General features: G+C 25.4%; 1 protein-coding gene across 1 annotated transcript in view; it reads left to right on the plus strand.

Annotated features, from left to right (window-relative positions):
• Nucleotides 1-26,289, plus strand: part of LOC129606402 (loricrin-like) — a 102,057-nt gene that overhangs the window by 34,888 nt on the left and 40,880 nt on the right. Inside the window, exon 2 of the mRNA XM_055516721.1 lies at nucleotides 18,909-19,761. Within this exon, the coding sequence (XP_055372696.1) occupies nucleotides 19,237-19,761 (525 nt within the window). The 5' untranslated portion in view covers nucleotides 18,909-19,236. The remainder of the gene's footprint in view (nucleotides 1-18,908; nucleotides 19,762-26,289) is intronic.

Genomic DNA, 26,289 nt, shown 5'->3' on the forward strand with positions numbered 1-26,289 from the left:
ATCGAAAATAAAACGTTTCAAGCGAAATTGACACATTTGAAAAACAAAAAATTGTTAATATAGTAAGGTTCAAAATGAGAAAAGTTTTCATTGTATATGTACATATTTATATTTTTAAATAATAAATGTCTTTATTATCATATCCGTTTACGGATACATCAGGTTCAAATCGTGATTTCTTTAAATTTTTTGAAAACTATCCCAAAACAAATTTTTCCATTTTTTTTTCTAAAATTTGCGACCTCTTTAAATAGTTTTCTTCTTGTATTTTTTATGAGAAACATGAAAAATTTAATTGTATATAGAATGACCCTTTCGAGGCGGCTTTCGAATGTGATATGATGGGATCTATAAACTTTTATATAGAGAAAATTTCTGCGATGAAAAAATTCGTGTCAAAGTTTAGTGTGCTGAATGATGTAAAAACAGAATGGTATAGCAGACAACCAAAAAAATGCCATTTTTAACTCTAGGGGATGTTTGGAATTTACTGGTACAATTGTGTACCAGCCGGGTCGAAAGGGTTAATTAATGTATTATAATATAATAAAATTTATTATTTCTTCTAATTTTATTATTTTTTTTTAGTGTAACTAACATTTTTGGTTGGTATGCTTGGTGTCACTTGGCAGAACACAACTAGAATAAGACTGAAACATATATGTTTTTCGCTATTTTCCGATAAGTGTCACTGCTAACGCCACTTGGAATCTCAAATTTAAGTAGTAACAACTTTTGTCGTTCTACTTTGGTAACTAGAATAAACATTATTTTCTGATGAAAATTAAATACAAATACTAAAGACTAAATATGTTTATTTTGATTTGTTTTGAAAAAAATTGCAAGTACATTGAAAAGTGTTAGCAACTGGATTAATATGTGCACCTGTGTGTGTCTTTTTCCTAAATTTTAAAAAGAGTACCTAAAACTAAAGTTTCTAATCGTAAATTGTCATTGTGACTTATTAGAGTTTTTCGGAAGCTTGAAATTCATAACAGTTTTGTTTTGGAATATCTGCCATGAGAATAAGTTTTTGTACAGACATTACAAGATGTTCAAAGTAGACCAAGAAAAGGTTTTTGTTGTGAGAAAATATTCGCTTCACAAGCTTTGTTTTTTTGTTTACTAGCAAAAAATTACATAGAGAAAAAAGCTTTTACCTGCCATTGAAATTTCATACGACACGTTTTTCCATATCTTTTGCACGTCAATATTGTTTAAATTTGCAGCATAGACCCCTACATTTTTACTCCTTTGTATTTAAAGTGTTTGCTAGAATATGTACTTCATTATATTATATTTTGTTTTTTAATTAGTTTTTTTATGATATTAATATTTTTTCAATTTCACATCAATCTGTATCTGAATTAGTGGTACTGAAATTGAACGGGGATTAAAATAAAACTTCTAGGAAGAAAATATAATTTGCATACGCCCCAAAGAGTTAAAAAATTTAAATTTTAAATGAGTGATGTGGTGTTGAAATTAGTTATGGTTTCGAAACTGCAGGAAATCAGAGAATATTATGAATATTTTAAGGCTATTAAAGAATAGGAATATCAGTTTAGTTTCGAACTTCAACTAGCTAGTTATTGTTTTACACAAGTACTATAAAATTGTTACTATTTAAGCATAATATGTACTTATAATGATGTTACTATAATAAACAAAATTCTGACTTTAGCGCATTTCTAGATTTTTAGAATGAATTTTCACTGCTCCTCGTTATGTAATAAATTTTCAAGATTCTTATATAAAGAAGAAATCAATAAAAAAGAGCAGAATTAAGTTACCATGATTTTTTTATACTTTATTTTTTTTGCTTTTCTATTCAAAATTCGAAAACCTACATGCCATTTGTGTGTCCATGAATATATGTGTGTATGTAATTAATTTATAAATATCGCCACACTGTCTTAAGTAATTTTTGTTTTTTTTTATACAGAAAAAAAATATTTATTTTTCTTAACAGAGCAAAATTGGTTTTCTTTTCTAAAACCATAAAAAAATAATTTTTATATATTTTTTCTTTTTCTTTTTAACCGTTATTTATTGCGTGAAACCACTGCGAAGAATTCAACATTGAAAATAACTTTTAGGAGAAAATTGAATTGAATATCAATTGAAAGAATTCCCACATTTATTTCTGAGAAGACCATTTTGGCTTTCATTTTTCGAGGCATAAAATCAAAAAAAGAACCGAAAGGCAAAGAAAAGAAAACATTCAAGGAAATCAATCAGTTTTTAACAATAATAACAAAAAAGTTAAAAATACAAAGATAAATTGTACAAAGAAAAACAAAACAAAGAAAAACATGAAAATGAAACAGCAGAAAAATGGAAGAAAACGCGAAAATTAAAGTTGAAATTGATTTCTTAAACAATTTTTTTTCCAAAATTTTTCCAACACTTCAATATTGAAGAAAAAAAAAAAACAACTTAACAAAACACATTGAAAAAACCAGCAAAAATGAAGATTCTTCCTTCCCTGGTGTACAACTTTTTATTTTCTTAAAAATTAACAGTGACGATATTGCGATACTTTTTTGAGGAAAATTTGCACTCACACTGCCTTACATCTGTGGATTGCGAAGTCGTGCGAAGGTTAAAAGCAAAAAAAAATAAACAATGTTTTCTGTATTCTTATTTTTTTTTCTCAGTTTTTTTTTTGTTGGTTTTTGAAGTTTTTAGCACTTTTCCAAAATTTTTTTGAAAAAAAGTGCTTATTAGTTTCACTCTGTGTGTCCGTCCGTCCGTGGATACTTTTTTTGTTTACAAAACTTCTACTCCCTTGAAGATAGAAAGCTGAAATTTAATACGTACATAGATCTTTAATGGTAACTTTTTTCTGTAGAACAAAATTTTTACCTTTCTCCCCCCTCTAGAAATTATACCCCCCGAAAACTTTAAAAATGGCCATTTTTAAATATTTGTTGCAATGAAACCATAAGCATTTTTGAAATTTTGCAAACGCAGAAAGGCAGCGGCTTGCTTCCCCTAGCGCGGTATACTATAGTTAAACTTTAGAAAAACAAAATGGCCGTTCAAATTTACCGTTATCTAAAGTCCTTTTTTTCCAAATTTTTTATGTCGTTTTTCTTCTAGACCTGTAGAAGCTTGAAATTTTAGGGGCTTTTAGACATTAACAAAAATGAAAATGAAAAATTTTTTTCATCTCCACCCCCTCTTAAGTTATCGCCTCTTGAAATTTGTAAAATTTGAATTTTTGACACCTTACATTTCCGAAACCGCAGGCTTTTTCAAATTTCTATAAACGCAAAAAGCTAACGGCAAATTCCATGACATTAAAAAATATAATTATTTTTTTAACTCACACAATTGAATCTCTTTGCTTTATTTCAAAGACTGCATTAATCGCTCATCGTAAATATATGCAATCCTAGAAATAGTTTTGTATATGAATGAAAATAATTTTAATAGTGTGGGTGGTATACATAGACTATGTTTAAAAGCAGAATTTTTATTTGCTGAAGGGAAAAGTGCTACAATACAAACCATTGTTTTGACCCAACTTTATTTAAAATAAGTTTTCCACACGTGTAGAAACTTTGATTATTTAGAGAAACAATAGAATGAGTCGTCTTTCAAATTTGAGAATGCAAGCTTTTTTAACTAAATAAATTTTTGATATTTTCTCTTAAAATATCTTTTGAAAACTCGAGAAATTAGTTTAAAATGCGTTTAAGATTTCCACATGTACGAAATTTTTGTTACTAATCTATATAGTCTATTATCTTTTCTACTGTCGTTGAAAACATATTAAATCCAGCTAATAATGAATAATATTGCGTTAAAATTAGTATTGTTGGTTGTGTTGTTGTATACACCAACGAGTTTTAGACATTGAAATTTCAAAATTCTCTTTAATATAACAACTTATTTATAAAGAACAAAGCAGTTGTGATTTGTACATACTGCAGCAAGCTTTAATATGATGTGATAGGTATTACGTAAATATTTCATAATTACTGTTCGGGTTTTTTATAACTTCGATATTATCTGTAAACGTCAGTTTTTCAATCTGTTTGCAGTTTCCAATAAATGCTATGCACGCGTTTAAACTTGTGTAATTTTAAAAATTATATTCGATTCGCAATTTGGTTTGTGTACTTACAAAGAGATTTACGATAAATTATAGCTGTTGTTCACGAAATAATAAATAGAATCTTATTCTAGGCATAAGAAATATTTTTAAACTCAAAATATAAAAATTGCACTTTGTATCGAAAGAAAATGTGCCTAATATGTGTGTGTCTATTTACAAAAATTTTAAATATCATTTCAGATTTAAATCTGCAATTTCGTACACGGACGGATCCTTGTGATAAACCTATTTCTCTGAACTTAAGATTGTATGTGCTTTATTAAAAGTGTTTTATTATTTCTGTTAATATTTCTCCTACCCCCACATGTGTGCAATAAGAAACAAAATATTGGAATGACTTTCAAAAGTTATCGTTTTTATTGATGTATACGTGACATTGAGGAGCAAAGGAATGTAGTTAATATTTTTCTCTTCTACTTTTTTACTTTTACTGCATTCTACTTTTAATGCAAAAAATAATGTTTTTACTAACTATTTACCGCATGGGATTTTCTCATCTTATATAAAACTAGGATTTGATTTTATTTTCTTTTGTTATTCTTTATGTACATAGTAAAATTTAATCCGTTATCTTTCATTCATTATTAATATAATTTCTTTATTAATCACACAAAAAGTTAATTTTCTTATAAATTTTCCATAACAGCAATGATTAGAGAAAGTCTCTTTCCATATTCTCTCTCTCTCTCTTTTTACTTTATTTATTTTTATTTCATTATTTTCGCTTATTACCGTCTCATTTCTTTTTTTTTGTGGTCTTATTTTTCTATTATGGCTTTACTTTACATGAGGAATACACATGGATTCAAAAAACAATAAAACAGAAAAACAAAAAAAAACTTTTCAAGAATTTTCTTTTAATACGGAAATAATAATAAAAAGATAGAGAGAAAAAATATAAAGGCAATAATAAGAAAATGGAAGTAGTAAAGTTAATCCTTTTTGTATTTATAAACACAACCAATAAAATGGGAAGCAGAACAAAAAGATCACAAAACAAAAGCAAAAAGACAAAAAACGTAAAAATAAAAGAACAGAAAAGGGAAAACAAAATGATGGAAAAACGAAGAAAAATTAAATAAAATAGAAAGTTGAACATAGTGAATAACATGTGGTTTAGGTTACGATACCAGTGTACAAAATCACTCAAAACGTGTGTATTATGGCATTAAGAAAAACAAAAAAAAAAGAAGAAAAAAGAAATTTAATGTCTATATAAAAAATAAAGTAATAAAAAATTTAAGAGCCCAAATAAAGATGGTGTAAAAAATTTTTTTATCAATGGTATCATAGGTATGTAGGTAAGGTTGGTAGGGTTACAAAACTGCAAAAAGATGACCTTTTGTTTTCAAATAAATTTTGTTTTTAATTTTCTCCTAACTAAAATTATTTGACTGTTCTTTCGAAATTAGTATGAACGGTAATATTTTGTATAAGGTTAAGTAATTTAAATTGTAATAGGTCAAATAGGTCCTCATGATATTGGGATCCCATTAACCCATACATGAGTACAATTTTAATAAAAATAAGTAAAGTATGCATGGATATGGGCGTTGAATAGCAAGATTAAACTCCTTCTTTTCAAAATTTACCTTATATACGTATAACAGCTTAGATAGTTTTCTATGAACAACTATAAATATTCATATAGTCAAAGACAGAAATGTTTCATAGCTTTGTGGAAAAAATTTAATATTGTTTAATGTTTGCAATTTATTTTTTGTACGATTTGAACCTTTTTAATGTTTTTTCTTAAATAATTTATTTGAATGCTATTTTTCAGGCCTTGTAATTTAAATTGAAAATATTTAGGGTCGCTAATTATTACTTTATTGTCAAAGAAAATTTTCTTATTAGTTTATTTGTAACTTTTAATAACACCCAAATCTTAAATTAAAATCTTAAGCAGATTAACAAGCCATTTTATGATTATATAATAGAAAATGGAAGAAAGGTTTAGAATTTGCTTCCTTTGTAGGGTTACTTGTGGGATTATATTAGATCAATACGAAAATTTTTTTATTTTTGCTGAATCGTTTGGCGGACATGTGTACTGGTGGGTTTTTTTTTATAGTTTCTGTGGCATACAATTTTTTATTTGTATTCTTTACGGTTTTATTCTGGATTTCACAATTTTTTCTAGTTACAAGTTTAATCTATTGCCAAATTGGAGTTCTCTTTTTCTCAATTAGATTTTTAATTTTGTAACACGGTACACTTGAACACTAATAAGGTCAGGTATTAAATATTTTATATTAAAGAAACTTTAATTCATAATAATTTTCAATAGGACCTAAACCTTCTTTTAAAATAGCAAGACAATAGGGTCTTTTCATTTAATTCGCCTTAACTTAATGATTTTTGTAGCAAAAAATATAATTGCTAACATATAATAAGAATATTGACCTTTTGTGTTCTTAACTAGTTATGGCAACCTTTAAAAGTATAATATTTCTTTGAATTTATCCAAAAACAAGATATTATTGAAATTTCGCTGACGACATCTTTTATCAATAAAATATTTTATTTTATATTTTTCTAAATAATCTTTGTATAATCCTTGTAAATAGAATAAGAAGGTTTTTCTGATGAACAAACTTTAAACATGGACTGTATTTATGTATGCCTCTAATTTTTTTGATTTTTAAATAAGATTTTAGGATGTGTTCAGTCACAAATAAAAATAAGATGAAATTAATGTTAAAGTTTTGTTGCTATTCAATTAAAGCTGTTACACATAAGGAAGATTAAGGAATAATTTGATAAAGAGATGCATACCGAACAAAATTTTCGATATTTCAAAAAATCTATGAAAATTAAATGTTAACAAAGCGTTGCAATATATAAACTATAAAAAGAGATTTTCGACAGATTTCTAAATAAATTCTATATATAGATAGATTTCCTTAATTTTCTACACAAAAATTCTCTATAGATACTTTCAATATTTAGCTTTTTATATTCCCAGATTTCACGATTTATAAAACAAAATTGTGTTTTTTATGTTTTGAATCTTAAATCCTTTTATGTAAACTTTTTTCAACAATGTGCTAAACATTAAAAAATAGCCTACGGAAATAAATTTCATTAAAAATAAAATAATCATCATGAGAATTCTTTAAAAATATAAATTAAAAGTAAACGAAATGGAAAATTGGAAAAAAAATTCCGAAGTGGTTTTCAAGTTATACAGTCAAAGTAAAATTAGCTATTTAGAAAGAAAATGCAAAAAAAAGAGAAATTGACAGATTTTAGGAAGATTTTTTGACATGATGAGCACATGACTTAAGGGGAAAAGAGCGTTAAACCATTAAAAATTGAAAAGTTAAGCGCCATTATTGTTAAGGTGCAAGAGGTGTTTTTTGTGACCATGCTGTAATGCCGTTTGGAAATTTGACTTGAACGTGTTTTTCATTTAATTCTGTAGATCTATTTTTCATCTTGAGTTTGGTCACAATTCAGTTACACTACATATTTTGCTTTTACTTGTCAAATATTTTTATCTTTAAAATTGTTTTTTCAGTTTCTCCAACGTTCCAAAATGTGACTCCTTTTACTATGTCCAAAACGAAAATGTTTATAATTTAATGGGTACACTGTCAACTTTTTCAGAAAATTTTTCTTGTCGTCAGCAATTTTCGATTATTTTGCTTTTGTTTAATGCTGTTGAAATTATTTGTAATGTTTTTTGATGTTTCAAAATATATAAAATTTAATTTTCTGTCATAAAATTACAAATTAAATCAAATAAAACAATATTCTACAATATTCAGATTATTATATTTTATAATATGAGCCTCTTGTATCAAAATATTGAATTCGATAGCTTTTTAATTCATCTCTTATGAATACACAATGTAAACTGGTCCAGTTCAATCATTTCTTATTGTAAAAAATTAAAAAAAAATTAATAAATATATTTTATTTTTAAATCACTTGAGCTTTTATTGTATAGCACGTGGTGCGCAGAAACATGACCAAATCGGCTCAAAACTCGAATTTGATCGAAAATTCATTTTAATCCTTTGCCCATTTCCGTTACAAATGATATTATAAGTCTTTAAAACAGTGTAACAAGCTAATATACACCCAAGCATAAATAAAATTCTTACACTGTTTTCCTTTATTTCAATATGTGTACCTTTTTTATTTAGAAAGTATTCAAATTTTGACTATTTTTATATAAAGTAGTGATTTTAAGTTACATCTGTAGCTTGTTATCCCTTATTTTACAGCATATTTTAACTGACTATTTCAGCCTCAAAATTAAGTTCTTATTATAAAAAATATTTTACATTACAATAGATTCTTTTTTTTTAAATATTATTGAACTTAATTTCTCATTAACGCAATTTTGTAGCGCGCTTTTATTGAAAAATAAGAAAGTCTAGTTCGAATAGGATTGAAAAAAATCTTTATTTTTTATTTAAATTTTTGGCTTTTACAAATTTTATTTTATACACGCTCCGTCCGCAAAATCCTTATTGCATAAAATTTTTTAATAACATAATGAAAAAAAATACTCTTTTTTGATAAAGATTAAAATAAGTTTTGTGTGTGTTTGTGCTTTTTCAAATCATGAAATAATCGATTTTCTTCGCAGATACTCGCTTATATCTAGGGCTTTTCTGAAAACATATTTTTTTCCTTCTCTTAACATTTAAAATTTTTTAAATATTCAGACTTCAAAGTACCTTGTTCAAAAATGAATGCATTTTAAAATTTCAATGAGTAATAATTGCAATGTTTGTTTATTGGTAATTAAATTTATTTTAGAGACATATACACATATATACACACAAAACATAATATACACATACATACATACGTAGATGCCATTATAGTTGAAATTATTTCAGCAAAAAATTAGTATTTTTTTAATTATATAAGATTTTGTATATTTATAATACTTTAAAACTGAATGAGATTCCTTTTTAAAAGGAAAAATTCTTTCACAGAGACAACAACACAACAAAAGAGAAAAGAGAAGAGCAAAGAAAAAAGTTCAATATTCATTCAATGGAAATGTGCACCTAAATATTTAATAACACAGAGACATACAAAATTTTCTAAAGAATAAATTATAATTTTTTTATATTAAAAAACATGCACAAGTGTCAAGGTATATATAAAGCTATCCAAGATTAAAATCTATTCTCATTATGAAAGTATTTAAAAAATTTCAATGACTCGTTCAGAGAAGGAACATTAAGCGTTTTTTTTTTCTTTTTTTTTATATATTTATAAAAAAAAAGATTTATAATTTAAAAGCTTCCATTCAACTTATGTGCATATATAAATATTATGTATAAATATTGCATTTACATATAATTATATATACATATTTAATATATGTATATATATCCTTATAAATGTGCTTGTATATCCTTTAAATATGTACTTATAGTGTTATTGATAAACATGTATGTGTATAATGATTTTTGTTTTTTATATTTAAAAAAAATGCATTAAGAAAGCTAACTTTAATGGGTGTTTATAGGAAAAGAGTAGTGTGGAGGGGGAAATGGAAAAGAAGAAAAGTGGGGACAAATTATAGAAGAACACTTTTTATTTAAATCGTTATTTTTATTTTACATATTTATTTTTTTTCTCACAAATTCAAAACCACATTTTTTTGTTCGTTTTTTGATTTTTTTATTCATAAAACATTATGCGGTTTAAAAATATTTTATATTCACAATAAGGATATACATATATGTATTTACAAGGATACAGTATTATATTATATTTTTGTTTTTTTTTTTTTGTATTCAATTTCTTGCCAGGTTGATGAATCTTTTAAAAAAAGAAAATAGAGCAAAAAAAAAAAATAAAGAGAAAAAAAAGAAGAAGCAAAGCAAAAAAATTTTTTTTTTTCAGTGAAAGCAATGAAAGGCGAAATAAATAATTTCAAGTTGTTCTTCCGGGTCTAATGACATCACTGTTATTTTTTTCCCTTCATAATTATTGTATTCCTTATAAATATAAAAATGTGTACAATATTATTTCACAGTAGAACTCTTCCAATTCGAACTGAATACTTTTAATTATTTTATATTTTGATATTTTTTTTAAATATGGAAATATTTACATATATTGCAAGGCATTATCAAGAATGTGCTTAAAATCGATGGAAAAATAAAACACATAATTTTCCTGTTAAAATGAAAAGATATAAAAGTTTTTCTTCTATCATAGCCAAAACTCCCTCTAGTTCAATGAAAAAATAACATTGAAAGCACTTAAGATTGTTTCACTAAATACAATATTAACAAAATTATTGGACTCGTTATAAGAGTCGAGTAAGATTTTACTGAACACATTGAAACTTAATCTGTAAAAGTTAATCTTAATGTCTTGCACCCAACACGTATGTATCTTTTAAATCAGAACATTGCCCATTTCGTATTATGTCCTTTTCTTTGGTAATAAATTTAAAAGCTAATTTAGTTTTTATGGGAGTTTACATTTCCTTTTTTTTGTTTTTGTTATTATTTTTGGTCTTGCATCTCTAAGCTTTTCACATTATTGGTTCATTTATTTGGTGTAATTGCGTTAATGAAAATCAAGTGTAATGATGAACTTTTGATTTTATGTTAATTTCGAACTGTGGCTTTTTTATAAATCGCAAGAGTGTGAAGCAATCGATTTGTGAATAAGAGCATCTTGATAATTTTTATATGTACATACATATAAGTATGTATTTCAGTTGCATAAAAATGATTTAAAATTTTTGGCAAGTCACTTCCTTTATTTTTGTTTTGCAAAGGTTTGAATTCTCCTTAAATCGACTTAACGAAACCGGCAACTCTTAAAAGAACACCAATTTAGGTATCATTTATACATTTTGACATTTATAAATAACATATCCCAGAAAATCGACATGATAAAATTTTCATTTAAACATCAATTATTGAAATCGAAATTTTACGAATAATATTGAAAAAACAATTGCAGGAAATAATTTCTTCATGTTGTTTGTGTCATAAATAGTCTCTATGCTCAAAATATTAATTTTATATCCGCAATACTAATTTTTTAGGGTTATTTTATGCAGTTTTAATTCTAGTATTATCTAAATGAAAATAATGCTCTAACAATAATTTAACTTTCAAGATTATTAATAGAGACTGATATAATATATCTATATATTAACGTGAATTGTTGATTACAATATTACATTTCCATTTATATTTAAATGTAGATACATATACATTATAGTTCTGTATGAAATAAAATGAGTTTTTAAAGATAAAGAGTTCTACTTAAGGAAGCTCTACTGTATGAAAGTATGTATGCAAACTATTTGTACAGTATATTTTAAAATTGATCAAGATGTACAATACAAAAAACATTATTTTACATATTAATGTAAAATAATATTTTGGTACATCCTACAAATTTATATGCATTTTATGTTTGTGAGCAAATTTAATAAATGAAAAACATATTCTTCCCACACTTTAAGTATTTTTATGCATATCGAAATCATGTTCCATAAATATTTGTACTTCTACATTTAGATCGTAAATTTGTTGTGTTGCAATATTAAACTTTTTGTCTGTTCATTTGTTGATTTATTTATGGGACATTTTTTTTCCTTTTTTTTTTTCTTGAGAAAATTCATTTCATTTTAGCTTATCTGTAAAAAAAAAAAACAATAACTTTTTCAACATTTTTCCTGTTTAATTTTTTTTATTTTTGCGTTTTATAAATTTACGATTGGTTTTATCTGTCTGTCATTCAGTTTGAAATATTATATTATCGTATTTAAATTTTACAACACAGTACAATACTGTTTTATTCAAACTGAACAGAAATGAAATTTTAGAGATTTGAGTTTTCAGAATATTCTTATACTAGCTTTTAAAAGAAATTTTGCTCTGCAATTAATTTTGAGTAAAAAATAAAATTTCGTATTCTAAAGGCGTGTTTGTTAACTTATAATGGCGAAAACTTTGTTTTATATATAAAGGTAAAGTAAGAATAAATAGTTTTAAGATCAATAAAAATAATAAAATGCCCACAGAAATTTTGCACAAATTTTTTATAAAATATAATTAGCTAGGTGCATAAGTTCCAAATAATTAATTGCTCAATCTAATATATTGGTTTTGGAACCGATACATTCCTTTAAATTTTATTATTTAAATTCAGCTCCACAAAATATGAATTTCTGTTTTGATTTGTTTGAATGCCTATTCAAACAAATAAGAGATTCAAATTATCTAATTTCATATTCATATATGCTTTAATTTTAATCTTTATGTAGGGTTAACATATTGTAAGGGTTTTAGCTGCGAGATACTTATTTGTATAAGTAATAATAATGAGATATATGAGCTAGTGCATCAAAAATGAATTTTTGAAATCTTTTTTTCTCCTATTATATGGTATACACTTAATAGTTGTCATCAAATGAATATAGGTGAATGTCTTATTTGAAAGCAATAAAATACCCTCGTCGCAGTTTTAAAATTTTGCATTAATCTATAATTTTTATTTAAGTAGGTATAATTTTGAATTTTGTTAAAAAAATCGTTTTAGGCAATTCATATAATGTTTTGTTACTAATTTTTATTATTCTGGTTTTTCCTACGTAGAGTAGGCAAATCAGTTACAATGAAATAAAAGTAGTTACAATGAAATAAATAGTTTAACTGATATACATTTGCTTTACGTATAACTAAGCAGTGTATCCTAACTCTTTTCAACTATTTTGTTTAGAAAAATGTCACCCTTTTAACTCAACTATTAATTTTACATGTAGAATTTAAAAAGAGAATATTAAAATAAAATATGTTTAATTATAATTACGAGATATTTTATATTTTAAAGAGTGCATCAACTTATGTTTGAGTCTACAGGATATATATGCAATTTATATTTCATATATCCTTAACGCTTTCTGTACTTGAAAGGTAATATGTTTGTGGATCAAATTCATCTCTGTTAACTTAAGTGTATGTAATATGTATGGAATCAAACTAATTTTGTGATAAGTTTTTCATTTACATATTTGCATTATAATGTGATAAAACTTCATAAATATATAAGAATCACTATAATATTATTATGACATTATTAAGCATCAATTTATACAGACAAATATATTTTCATTAATAATAAAAATGAATTCGTATCAAACCCGTGATTTGCAAAGTAGCACATTTTATCTGAAGAAGTGAAAACTTTGAAAATGATCGTTTATTTAACTTACTCTTGTTAGTATGTCAAAATAAAATATCTGATATTTCGCATAAATTTAGGATGGGTTTAAACAATAAAAGAAGCATAAATGGTAGGATTCAACGGTTCATTAGATTATAGAAAATAAAATATTATTTTTTTGTTGATTTGAAGTTAGCCTTTTTCTTGTACAGAAATTTTAAAGAGTTTTGAGTGTCAAATGTCTAAAACTTGCTAAGATTTCAGTGAAAAATTATGTTTAATTCAAAATTTGAATTAATTCCCAATCAAGATACTTGTTAGTTTCAATAAAGTTAATATAATCATTTGAAGTAGAAGAAGCAAGTCGCTATTTTCGTGTGTAAGTGGAACTCAAAAAATGTTTAATGTAAAAAACTAAATTTTTGGGAATTCGAGAGACAATATCAGAGTAATCAGAGCTTAAGGTAAAATTTTCTTTTAGAAGAATAATAATATGTTTCCCAACAAAATTCATTTATACGCATATAATTTCACTTTTCTATACTTTAAAGCGGATATAGTAAGAAGTTTTGTGAACAGACGCACAGTCTAATACAGGGACTGGCGGGTGAAGTGAAGCTGTTTTGCATATTTTGTTGAAATTGTACTAAAAAGCTTATTTATATAATATATAATAATACTCGTAAATGTAACTATTGAAACCGATCCTTAACTTACGAGTAATGTTGCAGGCATATGCAAAATGAATAAAAGTTGTATGTAGAATTTCTGTAATTTTTTGAAGAATAATAAAAATAATAAGTCTCTAGATAATTTACTTATGCTGTTAAATAAGGGGGAATATTTTATTTAAATTTATTACTGTTTTATTTTATGCTTTTTTTTTCTCGTAAATAAATTATTCCTTTGGTAATGAGAAAAATATATTTTCCGTAATTACTAAATTTTTTTCTTGCATCTTGTTTTTTTCTTTCTTTATTTAAAATGGTTGATAATAAAGGTAATAATATAATGGTATAAACGGAGGATAGAAAGAGAAAGTAGAATAAATATAGAAATATGTATATGAATATATTTATGTATGCGTGTGTATCTAATTAAAAGATATTTATTTTTACTATATGTTTTCATTAATTTTTGATGATCAGTTGATTCTAGGTATGCAGTGAATTTTTAGAAGAAATTTGATTTTTTTAAGGTTTTAATATTCGTATATAAGGGCAATAGTAACTTGTCTAACATAAATTTTTTTGTTTGTTACTCATTTAAGGTACCTAGTTAGATATTTTGTATAGATACTCGTAACTTAGCACTTTATTATTTTAAAATTAATTTATTTTAATGAAGTTAATGAGTATAATAAATTTTATTATGAAAAATCGACCACTTGGGGAAAATGTGACACAATTTTACATTATGCACAAGGCAAACTTTTAATAAAATGGAAGTATAGGTTTTAAATAAAATTAAACCTTAAGATTCAATGTGCAAAATCATCAATTAAGTATTCGTATTTAAATTATTTTACAAAACTCAATTCCTAGAATAGAAAAAGCAAAACATTTTTCTAGTTTATTATATAAAACTTAAAAATTCTTGAAATTATCGATTTTAATGAAAGTGAAAAACATACTTCGGAGCAACTTAAACCTATCTATGTATTTATAAATATTACTTTTACTCCTTAAAATTATTTTCTTGAAATAAATATGTAAGACAATTTTAAAAAAATTTTGGCTAGATAAAAATTTGTCGAAACTTAAGAATAAGAATAAAATTTGCTAAAAAGGAAAAAAAGTAAATTTTTTTTTAATAAAAATTAGAAAAAAAAACTACGAAAGATTTGAATCTTTCCAATGTTCTTCATTTATTGGCACAAGGACTAAGTTCTGATTGCCGGGCGCACTCGAAGATTATTCTCTCCAGAAATTGAACCCGAAAACAAAATGCTTCGTTTTGGGTTTTACATACGTCATGACAAACTGGATGTACCACCACATATTACATACGCAGTTATAAAAATAGAGATATTTGTTTACCCGTAAATAAATCCACACAAATAGTACTGATTTTTTTTAAATAGAAATTTTTAAAAATGAAATAAACTCTTAAAACTTACACTTGCACAGGTCACATTTACCTGCATTTATGTTTATAAAATCCTCAATATATTTTATCATATCAGTGCAGTCTAGAGTGACGAAAGTCTAGAATTTAAAATTTTTAGTTATATGAATATTTTCGATTATATGCATATACGTGTACTACTGCAAGGTATTCCTATATTATAGGAGTAAGGAGTTGACGAATAAAATTTTCTTGAATTCCAAAAATTTTAGTCTTTTAAATTGGGTACGCTTCCAGAATGTTATTTGGGTTACATAATTTTATGTATATTATGTAAGTATAAGGCTTTCGTAGTTATGCTTTTTGTAAACTGGTTTTTAAACTACAATTCTGAATGTGCACTAAAAAGTGCTTTATTTCTTCAAGTTTGTTTATTAATTTTAAAGCATCAATTGCGACAAAAAACGAAATTTTCAGTTTTTCCTTTTTATTTCATTTTAATATTTAATTTTTTTTATGTACACATAAAGTGTATTACACAAGCAAGGATATTCAAAAACACCATTTAAAAGAGAGGAGCAACAAAAAAGAAAATAAAAATAAGAAGAGAATAAAAAAATGTGATGTTTATATTTTTAATATTTTTGAACAAAAAGAATTTCTAAGGAAAAAGCTCGAGTTTGCTATAATATGTAAAACTATGCTGCAACACAAAATCAAAAGAAAAAAACAAAAACAGAAATAAAAATTTTATATCAAACAAAAATAGACAAAAGTGGAAAGAGAAGTGTTTGTATGTATGTGTTTGTACATATGCTTTAAAAAAATATATATATATGTATAAATACATATATATATATATACCACACCATTGAAGAATGTTCCATAAAAATTGTAACGATAAACGCGCGACATCGTCAACAATGTAGAACGTTTTTCTTTTTCAGACAAAAATAATATCATAATATTTATATATGTATGTACGTATGTGCACAAATTCATAAATTTGTACAAACACGTGGAATGATGACGACAATACAATAATTTATCATATAAAAATAATAAAAAAAGTCCTTGCCCTTAAGGTTTTCTCTTAGCCTATTTTGGAAAAGAAGCGCATTCTGTTATTTTGGATAACGTATACAACGTGAGGGTGGGTGGCTTGTATGTTAGTTTGTTCGAATGTTGCACAGCTAATGCATATTTTTTCTGCAGTATGAAAACTTTTCTCTACACTTTTAATTTTTATTTTTGTATGACTTTTTTTTTTTTAAATAATATTATGGACTTCTTTTGTTCGTTTGTAAGATAAAATATAAATTGTTAATTTGGTTGTCAAGCAAAAATACATGAAAATCTACCATTTGTGCGTCTGTTTTTGCGTAAATGAAATTTTATGAAACCAATTTTTTTCTATAATGAAAAAATCGTAAAACAATACCAAATTTATTGTTGTTTGCCTTGTTCACGGTGAATTTCACATCACATTTCCATTCATTGGACAGAAAAGGTCAAATAAATAATAAGATGGAAAAGAGAATATGATACAATGGAGAGGAATATAGTACATTCATTCCTGAATGAACGAACAGTTCAAACGAAGATCGTTAAAAGAACATATTATAGGATCACATGTTCCCGAGCAAAAGAGAAGTCTCAAGCGGCTTCGTTTACGATATATGTGGCTAAAATTGTTATATTTAGAGCTTTCTCGAAGAATTTTTCGTGGTTTGAAACTTGTCGGGCTAAAGCTTATGCAAAGATATGCTTTCAGTTTGAGGTTCCTTTCTTTTTCAGAATTAAGAACCTAGGAGGAAATTATTTAGCGATCTGGTTTCTATCCAAAGAATTGCATTGCTATGGCCTGAAAGAATGCTAGAATGTTTTGTAATTTTCCCACTCAATACATTATACCTAATCATCTCTCTTTTTTATCTCGACCTCGTCTAAAATTATGTATGATTTATTTAAAATGCCACTATGATTAGATCCACTTTCTTGTCAATTGCTGTTTATATCATAAAATAAAGATATTAAGTTTCATTGCCGTTTTCGGATTTTTAAATAATTTCAAATTTTAGAAAGTACCATCTTTCAAAATCCTAAAGTATAACGATTCAACTGCGGTTTTTTGTGAGCCTGTTATTTGTTTCTCTTGTATTTAGTTTATTTTTTTGTTGTATTAATATAAGGGCTTTTCTTTAGGGTCGTTCATTTTTTTTGTATTTATTTTTGCTCCCAAAGAAATGTGACTTACTTATGTGAAAAAATATGGTTGAGGGTTTGTAAATGTTTTTGTTTTGTGTTTGTGTAGCAACATGAGGGAGAACTGAACGCGTAATGGTGTTTAGGGGAAATGGAAGCGAGGAGATTGAATGTTGAGAAGTGGGTGGATGTTTTTGAAATATTAGTTTTTTATTTTTTTCCCTAAAATCGTGCATTGAAAATATTTTGTTTTTCTCTTTTAATTTTCTTTTAGTTTTCTGCTCTATTTAAAAAAAATATATATGAGATTGCAATGCATTTTTGCTTTCTTTAATATTTTGATTGTTTTTTTTTTTATAATTTTCTTTTCTGGTTTTTGACTTTTATGGAAGAAATTTTTTTTATTTTATTCAAGTTTCAGTTGCTACAAGGTTTTTTAAACAGTCATTTAATAAAAAAATTAAAGTGGATTTGTGATGAGATCTATAGATATTAACGAATTTTTAAGAAAATTGTAAAATAAAATTGTTATTTTTTAGTTTTGAAAAACACTGTGCCAAACCAAAGTATTTACTTAATTTTAGTTGAAATTTTTGAATGATTCTTTGAACCGTTTTCTTTTTAGTTCATTGTTAAGCGACACTTTTAATTCTTTGACGGATTAATTTTACCAAAAAAGGAAATTTCTATGTGTCCGAAATATTCAGAAGTTTACATAAGTTTTTTATTCAGATTATTTTTTGAATTTAATTTTTTTTAACAAATTATGTTTTATTAGACTTGTGTCTGTGTATGTTTTGTTGTGATTTTAGTACGATTTGTGTTGTGATTTAGTAATGTACGAATAATTTTTTCGTGAGCTCTAACTGAATTTTTTCTGGACTCTATTTTTTTCAAACATTTTACTTTTTTGTCTGATTCTCGGTTTTTTTTCTAGTTCAGGCTAACTTTACCCACCATTATCAACATATGAATGTTTTGACTAACCTGTAGCATGAAAAGTGTTAACTTTATGCACTAAAATCGGTTCTTCGCAAAAAATATTGATGTTCTTTGAGTTTATAAACTAATATTTTTATATGTAATAGCATGTTAATACCGGAGTCCAATTGGCTATTAGTATTTAAGCTCCGTTATGTACGAGTAATAAAAAAATTCAATAGAATTAGTAAATTTTAGCCAAAAAATTTTTTTAATTCCGTTACTGTTTTGATTTTATTAAATAAATTTAACAAATCTAAACCTGATAGAATATGATTTACTCTCAATACAAATCAAATTCAAGCATATTGAAATTTTGAATGAAATTTCAAATTAATTTTTATTTATTTATCTACAGGTGTTAATCACTGAAATATAATTAAAACAAATAACTAAAAATAGAAAAACCTACAATATTAATTAAAGTAAAATTAAACTATTAAAAAAATCTCATTAATATTAAATTATAATAAAAAAAATAATTTCAAGCCTTATGCCCGAAATTAATTAAAAATAAAATTGAATACTAATCCAAAAATAAATTATTTAACTCCTGCAACAAACAACATACATACTAATTATAAAATATTAAATTTATAAAATTTGAGCAAATCAATAAAGTAATAAAAAAATTAATACTGTATAAAAAAAGTGTGAGCAAAAACAGCAAATAATAAATATACAAAATGGCTTGGGGGTATTGGAGTGCAACAACAGTTGATCGTGGTCGTTCACCACGACGGCAAACAGCTTGTACATTGCCACCAGTTAATGCAGTACCACAAGCGGAACCGCCATTACCTGCAGCATCAGCATCGGCCAATACTTGTTACAGTCCCACATGTCGTAGTCGATGCAGTAGTCCATGTCATAGCCCATGTCCAGATAGTCCATGTCAATCAATAACACCTCCACCACCACCATTAACACCGGGGGGAAATGGAGGTGGCGGCGGCGGCGGAATCGGAAATAATGGAACTGGAATGTCTGAACGCAATGGTAATACTGGTAATAATAATAGTGGAATAGGTGGTAATGGTATTAATATCAGTGGTATTGGTGGTGGTAGTAGTGTTATTGGATTAGGTGGAATATGTACATCACAACAGTGTCAACAGCAGCAACAGCAACAACAACAACATCAACAAATCTTACCACCAGATGAATATTCATCAAGAAGGCAATCATTAGATCGTTTAGATAGTCCACAGGTAATTGAATTCTAATTCCGATTTAAAAAAAAAAAATTTCTACTTTTTTCGTTGCTTTTTGTTCAAATTTAAAAATTATATAATGGAAATCATCATTTTTTTTTTATCATAAAAATTATGGACGAATATTCATTTATTAAACATATACATGCATATTATATATGTATATGTGTTTAATCACATATGATATTATTATGTTTGCATATTATTATTCTTGTTCTTTTTGTTCATTTATTAAATATTTATATGTGTGTGTGTATAAATATAAGTTTCGTTTTGATAATAAATTTATTTAATTAAAAATCATCAATCATTCATGTAAAATATATTTAACAGTCATTGTATTTGTAAAAAAAAATTTATTATGCAAGCAAATTTAATTGGATTTTGAAAATTATAAAATTAAAATAATTAAAGTTCATATAGGTTTGAAAAAAAATTAAAAAAATGAAAAGCTATTGAAATTTTTTCTCAATAAAATGAAGGAAAAATTAAAATTTTATCAGCTCAATTAAAATTTAGGCTTTTATCTAATTAAAGGATTACAAAAATAAATTGAATTTTTTTTATGTGAATTGTTGGTTAATGCAATGCTTTTATATTTTACATATAAAAATTACTGATGCATGAAATATTGTAAATTTTAAGCATTTTTTTGTAGCACAAAGAGTAAATAAGTTGATTGAGGTGAAGAACTTGAATTGAAAAATGAAATTGAGAACCAGAGTTGAAGTTGTTTTGCTTTTGCAATCAGCCAAATTTTTCGCTAGATTAGAATAAATTTGAAAATTTTACTTAATCGAAACAAAAGTTATATGTAAATACACATAAACATTTTTAAATTGATAAATCACATAATGTGAGTTGCAAGGTGAAATAAGAATTGATGACTTTAAAAAATATCACTAGTGTAATAGTATATTTTGTTTCTATACTATTCTATAGCATAAAGCTTTAAATTTAATATTAATACGATCCCGTAGAATCGAACTTAGTAGCAATCGAAATAAGTGTGAAATTATAATTATAAAACGTTAAGAATAATTTTCATTTATTTCTGTGTTCTTTGGCATACTTCACGCGTGAATGTAACAAATATTTGCGAACGATAAAATGACAGTTTTGGTTTTTATTTCAACATTATTAACATTTAACAAAAATTAATAAGAAAGGTACAGTGGTTATGGCACCGGTCCTTTAACCGAATGGTCTCGGGTTCAAACCCCGGTCAGGTCTCTATAAAAAAAAGTTAAAAATTATATTCAATATTTATAGAACTAATAACACAATATTTTTAAAAATAACAAATTAGTAATTTTCATATATTCATAATACCCGCTATTAAAACCAAGAAAAATAAAAGCAGTAAATTTTTCAATAATTTTAAATATTTAATACAAAAACTACGGTAGGCTAGTCACCTAGTTAAAACTCTATGACGCAATGAAACTGGAATGACATCATTCACTAGCCCTATGCTTCTACTAGGAGTGAAAAAGGAGGAAAAAAAAATAAGAAAGCGTAATGTTGAAAAACTAATTTCGTGTTACAATATAAAAATTGTTTGAAATTGGAACTTTTAATGGATCACCTAAAAGGTAATGGTGACTGTATGAAGAAATATTTGATATTTTATTTAAAATGTTGTTATAAACGGCTGATTAACCTATTCCAGCAAAAGTTTGAATTAATTTTACAATGTGTCTTTGCATTTATAGTTAAAAAGGTTTTAATTAAAATTCTTCAAATTCCCGTTCCCGTATGAAATTTAATTATCACAGATTTTCACTTGAAATCACACAAATTTATTATTTTAATCATACAAATATTTTTTTTTGCAATTATTTTGTACTTAATTCCGCAATTTAGTAAAATGCGAGTTCTTATAGGATTTTTTAAAAACTTTGAAAAACAGACGGGTTCTTTTACATTGCCATCTAAGCAAATATTTTTGAATTTCATCCGTTTGACTTACCTTTAAAAAAAATAATTTATTAAGAAAAAACCCTTAAATTTGGAAAAATGAAATTAAATTAGATTTAATTGCAATTTAAGTACTTTAAATGTAATTGTAAAAAAAAAAAATTTGAATTCCTTAAATGTTTTTTTTAAAGAAATTTTATCATCAAAAAAAATCTAATTGAACTTTCTCATCTTTATGCTTTTTTAGTTCTTCGCCTTCCTTCTTTTATCTTTGCATTTCAAATGTAAATCATTTTTAAAATTTCTTACAACGGTTACGACTTAATTTTTATATTTCCCATAGATAAAATATCGTTCCATATTTCTATTTAAATAGCGCCATTCATATATAAATATTTTAAAATTGAAATTGTAGGATCTTGGAAATTCATTCGTTGTAATACGCATTTCATATTTTTTTATTTCTTTTTTTGAACTGTGCATTGTATACATTAAGTGTGGTATGTGATCGCACCAAACTTCTCATGTCAAATTTTCAACAGAAATGCCTTTAACAGAAAAATAAACCACTTGTTTTTAGAAGTATGTTGATCTATGCATTTTCAACCTTATCTCAACCTTAATTGAACCGATTTTAATGAAAATTTATATTTGTGATTTTATTTTGGCATACGAGTATGACGGATTGATCATTTTTTGAAGTATGTCATGTACTAAATAATAAACTTTTGCGAAAAGTTTAATTGAATTTGAAAAAGGAATTTAAATGATAATTTCACTTAGCTAATTTAATAAGAGTAACTCAATTAAGATATTGTTTCAGGAACCAATATCGCGATGAGTCATATAATGACCACATCAATTTTTTTTCCTTTAATTTATGAATCTTTCATATTTTTCTCAACTAAATAATATATTAAAAAATTTTTCATCTTGTGCTGCTCATCGTAATTTAAGAGTAATTTTTTTCTATGATTTTTCAAATAAGTTTTTCTTTTCTCTTTTGCTTACGGAATAGTAAGGATGCTTTAATGCAAGTTGCAGCCGTCGTTAATTTTTGAATAAGGAAGAAGTGCCATGAGGAAAAAATGCATTAAGTAGAGCTAAAAAATCAAAAGAACGAGAAAATTCCAAGACTTAAATGAAGAAATAATAATCTTCACATAATTCATAGATAACAAATTGCAGTTGAATGCAACTATGATTTCAACAATTTTAAATATTAAAATTTATAATAGATAAAATGAATATTTAGCAAAAAAAAAGTGGAAAATAATTTTAAACGATTTTTCATTCGATTCAATCAGAAATTATTCCCTTTTTTTTTATTGAAGGTATTGAATGCAAGTGCAGTCAATTATTTTCATATTCTTAATAAACGTGTGTACTTGCATTTTTGTAGTAAATTTTAAACAGAAAAAAATTTTTCTTCATTCTTGAATAATAAATTTTATTTAGTTCATCTCCCATAAAGAACATGTTTGAATTTAAGGTTTTATACGGTTAGCTTAAATACTTAACGCTTAAGTACAAAAATAATTCGTTCAGGGTTATCGTTTCATTTGCTGGAATGAAAGTTGTATAGTTGGCAACTGCTTGTAGATGGAAAATCTGTATAATAGGATTTGCTGGATAGGAGTACAGGATTAGAAGCTATAAATACTATAAATTAAAGTTCTTTTCTTTAAGGATTCAAGTGGGAGTTTTACAATGGTTTCTGTTGTTAAATTTTATATTCTAATTTTAATACTACATAGGTATATTTTACGGTAATTTATTATCCGTCGTTTTCTTGAAATAAAGCTGCTGGAAATTTTCTCTGCTGCTCAATTTGAATCAACAAATTTTTACTATGACTTTATAAATTTTATATTTTCAGTCTTCTGGGCAACAGATAACACGTCTTCATTATAAATAAAGTTGGGTCAAACCAATGGTTTGTAATATAGAACTTTTCCCTTGACCAAGTAGAAATAGTGCTTTTAAAAACAATTTAGATATAGAACTACATTATTAAAATTACCTTCATTCGTATATTTCAAAAATTGCATGCCAATTAGGATGAGCTTTGTGTGCAATCTTAAAAATAAAACAAAAAAAAAATTTAAAGAGGCGTTAACATAATATGTACTAGAATTTAAGGGTAAGTTACGTGAATTAAGAAAAATAGTTATATTTTTTTAATGCCATGGAACTTACCGTTAGCATCCTGAATTTATAGAAATTTCTAAAAGCTTGCAGTTTCGGAAATAAAATGTGCCAAAAATTAAAATTTCAGAAATTTCGAGAGACGATAACTTGGGGAGGGATGGTGGTGGAAAAAAAATTCTTTTTGCGAAAGTAACTATTTATTAGTATCTAAGAGCTGCTGAAATTTGAAACTTTGAAAAAAATTTGGAAAAATGGGTCTTTATAGATAACAGTAAATTATAATAACGGTCATTTTGTAATGTTAAATTGTAAGTAACAAATGAATTTATGTGTGTTGCGAAATGAAAAACTTTTTGTTATATACATTATATATAAGTATACAAATATTGGGCCACAAATTTGTTCCTTTTCTTTTCATTGTTTCCAAAGTGTAGCTTTTATGAAATTTGGAAAATTTTCCCATTGCAGTAAGTTCTGGATTAATTTTGTGTTTTTTTTTCCATACATGGTTTTTCATAAAAAATTGTACCATTGATAAATATGTATAAGAGTTATTAGCACAATTTCAAAAATTTTGAAATTAGTTTAAACTCATTAACTTAACATTTCAAAAAAGAAAATTGAATTTGCAGGAAAATTAATCTTAATGAATTTAATTACTCGGTTAGAACAAAATTTTTTTATGTGTCTTTAGGGGAAAGAACCTTTACCTTATTCCACTTAATATATTGTATACTTTAATATGTGTCGAACTTCTGTTAAAGGAAAAATGTTGTAATAAAAATGCTCTAATGTCTCAAAGCTTGAAGTAATAGAAAACAATAGAAAAGAAATGAAATTTAATCTTATTTTATCATGCATCTTTTTAATATTGTCACTTTAAGATTTCTTTTAAAATTTACGCAAAATTATGTGGCAACAAGAGAATGGCGTCTGTTGATATTTTATATCGCTCAGATCAAATGTTTTTCATGCCGAAAAATAAGTTCTAGACTTAAAATGTTAAAGGGAAATATGCCATTTTGCTAATCATGGATTTGATCGGCTACATTTTTTTCAAGTTGGATGAATGGAATCAAAGAAAAATTCAAAAAAAGGGTAACTTATTGAAAATTACATTTTTTCTTTATGTAAAAACTGTAAAAAAGGAAGTTATGTTTTTTTTTTTTAAAGAGAAGAAAAATTTTGCGAAACAAGCTAAAGGAAACCTTTTAAGCGGTCATAAATTTTATATAACACAAAAATTAGAAATGCGGCATTTTTCAACTTTTCTCTTTGAAAATATTAGTGAAAATTCACGATTTTTATCATAGCGATTCATAAAAATGTTTTTTTAACGGGAATTTGCGTTGTGTATTCATTTTTTCCGTTTTATTTTCTCTCTTTTCATCTTTTTATTCAAGTTTTATCTGAATTTTAGTGTTTATGTTTTAATAATGGTTAAAATATATTTTTCTTTCAGTATTTACTCTTAACTTTATGTTTATTAATATTCAGTCTTTGCGGTGTATATTTTAACTTTCTTACGCTATATTTTCTATTCCCTAGTAACAATTGTATTCTTTTTTTTATTTCAAAATCTAGTTAAAAAATAAACACATTTTTTATCTGCGCAAAATTCCAACGTTCCGTTTTTTATTTTTACTCTGTATATATGTACAAATGTTTAAATAACAGTATCCATGTTTTTATGTTTTAGAGAGAAAAAATATAGGATGATAAAAAAAAACGTTAGGAAAGAGCTATTTTATAAGGTTTATTATTTTATTGACGCCACAAAAAGTGTAAAAAATAACCTATTTTACCGTAAATAACTTATTTTGTATGTACATGTGTGAGTCTTTAGGTATGCATTTTTATAAATGATTTGAATTTTGTTCTCGTTTTATAGTTTATTACTGTGGCGCACAGTCTGAATATATTTTTCAAAAAAGAAAAAACGAAAAAGAGGAACTATTTTTATGTTATTTGCGATAACGGGGCTCCGTTTTTCGAAATTTAATAACATTTAAAATTTTATATGGATTTTAAATGTTACGCTAATACTTTTTTCAGTTATGCAATAGATATATGTATATGTGATACATACATATACATATATATATATATATATCAATATTCAACATTTATACAGGTACCATTGCTGTAGTATTAGTATGTAGATGCATTTATCATCCATATTTTAGTTGAAAGTAGTAGCTAAACTTATAAAAACAATTCTCTTACATGTAGTATTAATTAACACTTTTATTACAACAAAATAAATTGCTTGTTAAATGTGCGAACATTTTGAGCTAGATTTTATTATTAATTCAGGATCTATGATATTGATAAGGAATTTATGCTACGTGTGGAGTTGCTAGACATGAAATTGAATTAAAAAAAAAACTAGCTTTTAAATTATTTGTTTTGTAAAATTTTAGTTTAACATTTTATTAAAAATTCCAATATTTC

This window comes from Condylostylus longicornis, unplaced genomic scaffold (assembly GCF_029603195.1).
Source record: "Condylostylus longicornis isolate FDR11 unplaced genomic scaffold, ASM2960319v2 ptg000018l, whole genome shotgun sequence".
Classification (NCBI taxonomy): Eukaryota; Metazoa; Arthropoda; class Insecta; order Diptera; family Dolichopodidae; genus Condylostylus; species Condylostylus longicornis.